The sequence below is a fragment of the Oryzias latipes genome, chromosome 5, assembly GCF_053564925.1.
Source record: "Oryzias latipes strain Hd-rR chromosome 5, Olatipes_Hd-rR_3.1".
Taxonomy (NCBI): domain Eukaryota; kingdom Metazoa; phylum Chordata; class Actinopteri; order Beloniformes; family Adrianichthyidae; genus Oryzias; species Oryzias latipes.
The window spans coordinates 9313256-9321134 of NC_136241.1; the positions used below are offsets into that span (position 1 = coordinate 9313256).

The following is a 7879-nucleotide window of genomic DNA, read 5'->3' on the forward strand; positions in this document are numbered from 1 at the left end:
TCACCCCGTTCTCCTCATTTCCCTCGTTCTCCTCCTTCGCCCCATTCTCCTCCTTCCCCTCATTCTCCTTCACCCCGTTCTTCTCATTCCCCCTCGTTCTCCTCCTTCACCCCGTTCTCCTCATTCCCCTTGTTCTCTTCCTTTCGCCCCGTTCTCCTCCTTCCCCTCGTTCTCCTCATTCCCTCCATTCCCCTCATTGTCCTTCGACCAGTTCTCCTCACTCCCCTAATTCTCCTTTGACCCGGTCTCCTCATTCCCTTCGTTCTCCTTCCCCTCGTTCTCTTTCGCCCCGTTCTCCTCATTCCCCTCGTTCTCCTCATTCCCCTCGTTCTCCTCCTGGGTCAGAGCGGTCTGGCCTCAACCGCCATCGGCGTCTGGGGTCACTTCACTCTGTCTGAGGTCATCACAAAAATGCAAGATGTCTCCGTTCCAGACTTCTGACTATTCATGTTTCACTATTGAATCTTTCAGTCACACTTTCATCATCTCTCCTTGTTGAAATGCAAGTCTGGTGATGACAATTTGATATATGGAAGCGATTGTGTAGCCTAATTAAAAATAAAAGTCAAAACCAGAAATGCTTTATCATTTCCAATATGAAGCTGCATTTTTGACTCAAAATTAAAATGAAAAAGCAATACTTCAAAATGCTTTTTCATTTTCTACTTTAAACCCGCTTATTCTGAGTCATAATTTAAGAGGGGATTGCATTTTCATTTTTACATCCACCCTGCGAACATTGTTGCATTATTCAATTCCACTTAGCATTTCCAGAGGGGAGGGGGGAAATGACGTCAGTGCTATGTCCGTGTGTCCAGCTTCGCGCTGATTTTGGTGTCTGAGGACAACTGGAGCCCCATCAACAGCTGGAGCAGATTTGGCCATGCTAAACGTTTGCACCAACACATATCTTCTAAATGTGCCCCCCTCATCCAGCTCACCTTTAACATCTGACTGCATTCTACCAATTCAAAGGCGCCCCAAGACCAGGTGGCGCTGCTCGTCTGTTAAGTGACGTTGTGTGTTCGTGGAATGACTTACTAACAAAATCAGCTTTTTATACCCACAGAAGGTTGAAATTGATTCCAAATTGAAAGGGTTTTTCTAAATGGGGTGTGTCTATCACCCCCAGACAACTGCATTCCCACCCTAAAAAATCTGTGAAGTGAAACAAACATTTTTAGTGTTTTTACGACATCTACTAAGTTTTTTAAATATTTTTTATTGTGAGTAGTGTCCACCTCTGAAATAAAAAAACCTATGAAGGGATTACATTTTTTTTTATTTCCTAGAGCCTCACACTGGAATGTACGGAGCCCCTAAAGGGCCATTGATAGAAAAAAAAGTGAGGAAAAAAATTTTTTTTTTGAAGTAAAAAAAAAACAAAAAAAAACTACTAACTGGTGATACTAACTGGTGCGCACCTGAAACTAACTGGTGCGCACCTGAAACTAACTGGTGCGAACCTGAAACTAACTGGTGCGCACCTGAAACTAACTGGTGCGCACCTGAAACTAACTGGTGCGAACCTGAAACTAACTGGTGCGCACCTGAAACTAACTGGTGCGCACCTGAAACTAACTGGTGCGAACCTGAAAATAACTGGTGCGCACCTGAAACTAACTCGTGCACACCTGATACTAACTGGTGCGCACCTGAAATTAACTGGTGCGAACCTGAAACTAACTGGTGCGCACCTGAAACTAACTGGTGCGCACCTGAAACTAACTGGTGCGCACCTGAAACTAACTGGTGCGCACCTGATACTAACTGGTGCGCACCTGATACTAACTGGTGCGCACCAGTTAGTTTTCTTTACCTTTTAACTTCAAAAAACAAAAAGTCTTACTCCCAAAAGAAAATTTTGTACTTCAAAAAAAAACTTTTTTCCTCCAGTTTTTTTTTTCATCAATGGCCCTTTAGGGGCTCCGTAGGAACGTCCAGGTTCTAAAAATAAATCTTTTGAGGATCACTAGAATTTATTTCCTGATCAATTCTTTGTTAGATGTTTATAAAAAGATACAACATTAAACTTGAATATTGAACACAAAGTTAGTGGATCAGCAAAAGCAATAGAAGCATCTTAAGATGTCTATTAATGTATAAATGAGCATTTCTGAAACTTTTTAAACTCTGTTAAACACCACAGTCATCCAGCGATGACGGTGCAGGAACTGCTGAGTTTTCTTTTCTCTATTTTTTTACTGAATTTGATTCCGATTCCCTAAACATGAATGACTCGTAATAAAAAAATGTCGGTTTAATTTCTACAGTAGAAATGTTGAGGATTCATGCACAGCTCGGAATCCTTCCATCTGAAATAAAAAGCAAACAGAACAAACTTCTCAACAGTAAATGGAGTGTGTGGTAACAGAAATACAAAGAAAAACTGATGGAGCTTATTAAGAGCTGCTGTGTTTAGAGATGAATAAGACCTTTTGAATGTGAAAGAGGAGCTTTGAGAGAAATATCTGAACATAATCTGAAAATGCTCTCAATTTCTTTAAGAAATTATTTGATACCTGCAACATTTACCACAAATTAACCATACTTCTCACTTTTTTCTGATATTTGATTGATTTTTGAGCTTCTTTCATAGTCCTGGTGTCGACTGCATTTCTGAGTCTGGTTGAGTCTTGTAGCTCAATTATTTTTCTCATTCCAGCTTCAATAAACTATAAGAGTGACAGTGTAAACGTGAATACAGAAATGTGCTGTAAAAGCCTCTTAATGGCGTTTTAGGACGTCCCACTGTCAGCACAAACGTCTGTTGATCCCAGTTTGAAGCATTTTCTCTTCCAGAAACGTCTCTTTCCTTCCATCAGAGTGCAGTGCCGCAGTCCTGATGGCAGGGCCGGACCGCCGTCGTGTTCATCAGGCACTCTTGATGCCACAAGTTCTCTGCAAGGCAGTTGAGGATGGGGGCCACGTCCCCTAGCCCATCGGTGACCTCCCCGCCCATACGCAGCATCGGCAAGTTCCACGTTTCCTGAAACTCCTTGACATCTCTCTCTGACACGTCGCAGTGCATGAAAAGGTCAAATCTGAGGAATTACTAAGAAAAAGTAACAAGGTGTGAAGCCTTCTCATTTCATGCTCCTGTGATGCAGCTGGATCACAAACAGAAAGGATACTTGGTGCCAATCACCACTTTGACGACAGATGGATCGTTCCATTTGGCCGTTTGGTTGGACAGGTCGTCAAAGGATGTCCTGTCGATGAAGGAGAAGAGGAAGAGGACCGCGTCCGCCTGCTCCCTGCAGGACTGGAGGGAAGACCACAGGAGCTCATTGAGTGTTTGGGTACTACTTCACGTACTGCTGTGTGGGATGGAAAAATGAAACCTACAGGAAGCAAATGATCAAATCTGCGCAAGGCGTTCTCTCCACAGTCCCAAAGCTGCAAACGGAAGAAGAGGACCCTGCCGCTGTCTCTCAGCTTCGCCGGCCAGTACACCACTGTGGTCTCAATGCCTTCAGAACCAAGCAGACCCCAGAGAGGAACCCAGAGACGCTGTTTGACGCTCTTTCATCTTAGAAAACAGATCGGTCCTCCACACTCAACTCACCTGTGGTCTCGTGGTGCATGCTGGGAAGGTTCCGGCCTGCAAGGCGAGCAGCAAGTGCGGTTTTGCCAACCCCACCTTTGCCAGACATGAAGACTTTATAATGAACGGTGTCCACGGACACATGAGGGGGCATCACCGGAGACTCCAACAGGCCTGTTGAACACATTTGACCTGAAAATCATTTTAACTCTGGTTTGTTTTTCACAAAACACATATACTCTGAGCAGAAAGAGCCTTAGCAAAAGCTAGTACACTTTCAGTTGATCTTATTACGTATACTAAAGTATGAGTGTAGCACGTGTACTGTGTAGTACAAGACAAGTACTAACTGGATAGTTCTTCAGACAACATTATAAGGTATACAGGTGGGTGTAAACGACAAGTTTTCTGCTGCCCTTTTAGTTTAGATTAAGTATATTTGTTGGTCTGAATAGTTTTCATTCATTTTTTCATAAACGTTACAGCAAATAAAGGTTTCAGGGAGAAATTGGAAAGTGTTTTGATTGCTAGAATTTGCCACGCTTCGAAGATAAATGTAAAATAAAAATGTCTCGATGCTGACAGGATTCATTGTTGCTTATAATCATGTAGCTGTTAAGACTCTCTTCTTCCTAATTTCTTTGTCTAACCGAATTTCTTACTCTACCATTATATGAAATACTTTGACCCCTTTTTTTACCGTACTATTTGAAGCATTAAAGAAAAAATATATAAACAAAAAAAAAACATAATTACCAAATTTTTTACGTCTTTTCTTGTGTAAAATTGTGTTGAAATACCCTTTGCTTTCTTTACAAAGATGCCAGTCAGAGATTATAACTGATCCAGGAGGAACCATGAGGGCGAAGAGTAGAAACAAATATTCCAGTTCAGGCCGAAAATAAAGTAACAAGAGGATCTAAGCCACGCGTTTTCATATTTTCCGTAAATAAACAAAGCTGTTTCCTGACAACGATTGCGTCACTTCCGGCCAGCTTTGCTAGTTTATGTTACGGTGGGTTTCTATAAATATTTTTTTCTGTATCGCAACAGATATGAACAAATATATATTTAATTTAATCCTCCAAACTATCAATTTCTTTTCTTTAAGCTTAATAGAAAAAACTTAGAAACAGTAACGTTGTTTGTTAGATCTAGAAAGCTCTTGCTTTCGGATTTCCGTGAATGGTACACCGTGCAATTCAATCTTCTACCGCTTGATGTCGCTACAACTCTTTGTTCTGTGTGAGTTACATGTAAACGTTGATATTGCATCTCTGGACCAAACGAAAACTATTAAAAAGATAAAAAACAAATTGAGAGAAGAAAATATTTCTCAATTTGAGTCATTAATGTCTCAATTTTAGACATAAATGTAATAATCTCCTAAATAATAAATGAGAATCTCAGTTGATGCCCTTAACAAACTAAGATTACATAAAACCAATGCATTTTTTTAGTCAAAGGTCACTATTTCTTATAAAATGTCATCATTAAAATACAATGCATTATTTAAATGGGGGAAACTACATCACTAGTATACAGCCAGTCTATATGTTATAAAAAGTAAGAATCATCAGACGAACAGAATTCTGTGAATCAAACCATTTGCAATAAATTACTGGTTTGAAATTTTATGATCTGGTTAACATTTTTAAAAACGCCCAAACTCTTTAGCTGTCTGTTTCCTCTTTGCATTCAGAACCAGTTCAAAACATGAGACAGCCAGCATGACCTCTGGGGCTCAACAACAACCTGAAGCTTCGCGGTCACCAAAAAGGTTTTTGTGATTCTACTCGATTTTTGTTTTTTTAATGTATTATCAAAATCAAAATTATAATTTAACAAAAGCAAACATTTGCTGGCAAATGAAGGAGACAGAGCCTTTCCAGGTTGCTAACTAATACAAAAACATAATTGTGTGTTGTTTTTGTCTTTTCTTTTACAATAAAGAACACATTTTTTATTTACTAAATAAAAAACAATAATAATTTTAAATATATTTTCCAGTCCCATGATGCAAAGGACGATGTTAAGCTGAGCCTTCTAAAACAAGACGCTGTTTTCTACTTTTCTTTCACAGGAATGGTGGTGAAATTGGAGGCGGGTGCGGCTCACTCACAAAATTCACCTTAAACTGGAAAATGGCATCCACCCAACACTAACTGCTGTTGGATATTTGATAAAGTGACTTAACTCATTTAAGTGAAAAAGCCAAAAAAGTAACATTTTCACTGAACTTACATTTCAGTTTAATGTTTAAACTATTTCATGAACAACAATAGACAACGATTCATTCATTTTGTTTCACTGTTAAAGGCCTGTGATTAAGCAATTAGATTTCCACTTTTTAACCCTTGTGCTATCCTAGGCATTTTAACATTGGGAGTTGGGTCATCTAGACCCACTAGACATTGCTCTGAACCTTTTTTCTTCAATGATTTATGATCTTCACTGGTGTCCATGGATTACATGAAATCTTTCCACCTTTATCCACCTTTGTCATGGTAGGGAGAACAGGTCAATGTTAGGGTGTGGTCATAGGATAGCACAAGGGGTAAAAAAAAATAAAATATAATTTTATTCAATGCACTGCTGATATTTCAATGCATATGTTCAGTAAAACTGTTTTTTACCGTTTTTCTTTAGTTCCAGTTGGACATTGCTTCATTACTGTGTGTTCCACAGAAAAGGATGATTCAACGACCTTCAGGGCAGCAGGTAGTTCATGTCACCGCACCACCAAACAAGAGTCTTGACGCAAGCTTCAGAGTCTGTGTCTATCACTTCCCTCGCTTCATTTGCATCATGAAGCATCTCGACTGTTTGGAGCGATACACAAAATAAATAGTAGCAGCAGTGGGAAAAAAAACCACCCTTTTACAGCAATATCTGAAAGGGCAGAGGAATTGAGTCTGACTGTTGTTGAGGAACCAGTGAAGACCAGCAGAGCAGGAAGTGACAGGGCCTTTTCCAAAACATGGAACCGTTCTTTGAATGGTCTCTAATGATATCTCTTTGACTGCACCTTTGACATTCTTGTTTTTTTGTTTTTTTCTGGATCCACGCCTTCATAACAAGAGTTATCTATGGCATCTCTGGGTTTTGGGCAGGAGTTATGCAGGTAAACAGATGTTTACAGCTGTCACAACACGTGCTGGTATGGCACTGCAAAAAGAATAGAATGAGCATCTGTTTGAAATCAGCATAAACATGTTATTATATATAACTTTTCTTTTTCCTGTCGCAAAGCTTTTGGCTTCTACACCAAACTCTCAGAAGCTCCACAGAGTCTGTGGTCTCCACTTTTTCCTTCCTTGTAGCTGACTTTGATTCTTTAGGACAGGACAATCCTGTGAAGAGGAGGCTGGGAGCTGAAGGACAACCAAACGTCTTCCATGTCAATATGTGGATGAGTCCGTGTTTGTTTGTCTGTAGGTGAAGAGCTGCCACAGCCTTTCCATGGAAGGAAACCCTCCACCTCCAGTGGGTGTGGTCGTTGTGTGACGCAGGTTTTTAGGTTTCTTTGTGCTCCAAACGTGCAGCTTTCTCCTGTAAAGAACAAGACTAGAACACTGACGGATACCAAAGTAAAAGTTTGGAGTGAAATATAAATCATGTCTTTAAAAACGTCATAATGCATTCATGTTTCCATTTCTAAACTTTCTGTTTAGAGCTCTAATATGTAAATAGCCGTTTTCTTAGTTTCTGTCATTAATAATTTGAAGCTAATTCAGATAATAAACACATCAATCTACTGATAATATAAATATATAATTCTTTACAATGTTTATTAAGCTTTTAGTCCACAGAAATCAAAACTCAAATAGCTACATTAGCTTGGCTAAAAAAAGATAAAACCTTTTATCTTTATGATTCAGTTATTTTTTTAAATAATTCCCTCTGATTGTAAAATTCACAACATTTTTGTTCTTTAGACACAACCTGAAGGACTTGAGAAATCAGATTGTGTTTTAAAATATTCCTCTTTGCAAAGTTAAATTAAATTAAAATTGTAATTTTGTTTTGACTAAATTGGACTGATTTTTACATCGATTCTTTTGACCAAACAGAGCGATGTTTACATTTATAATTGTCACTTCTGCTTTAAATTCAACATTTTTCAGATAAAAATAGTTTCAGCAAAATGTAACACACGAACCGCCTCCAAGTGAAATTTCTGTCTTTTGATTTCCCAACCCGTAAGAACCAAGACCCATTTTTTTCTTTCTTGAAAATAAAATTATGTCTATTTTACCACAGAACCCGTCTTAAAGGTTTTGGTTACACTGATGTCACTGAAGGTTCTTATGGGTTAAAATAAGTGAATCC

At 39.1% G+C, this 7879-nt stretch overlaps 1 protein-coding gene across 4 annotated transcripts; it reads right to left on the reverse strand.

Moving 5' to 3' along the window:
- Nucleotides 1-2245: 2245 nt before the first annotated feature.
- Nucleotides 2246-4525, reverse strand: cplane2 (ciliogenesis and planar polarity effector 2). 4 transcript variants are annotated; one of them, XM_078947031.1, is made up of 5 exons: nucleotides 4348-4525; nucleotides 3569-3739; nucleotides 3349-3473; nucleotides 3135-3265; nucleotides 2246-3044 (listed from the first exon to the last, which is right to left on the reverse strand). In XM_078947031.1, exons 2-5 carry the CDS (start codon nucleotides 3732-3734, stop codon nucleotides 2822-2824), a joined length of 645 nt encoding a protein of 214 aa, XP_078803157.1. In that variant the 5' UTR covers nucleotides 3735-3739; nucleotides 4348-4525; the 3' UTR covers nucleotides 2246-2821. The 4 variants fall into 4 exon arrangements, with proteins under 4 accessions (XP_078803157.1, XP_078803156.1, XP_004068661.1 ...); XM_078947030.1 differs by having other exon boundaries at nucleotides 4304-4513; XM_004068613.5 differs by having other exon boundaries at nucleotides 3569-3721; nucleotides 4304-4512.
- Between the last annotated feature and the right edge of the window lie 3354 nt (nucleotides 4526-7879).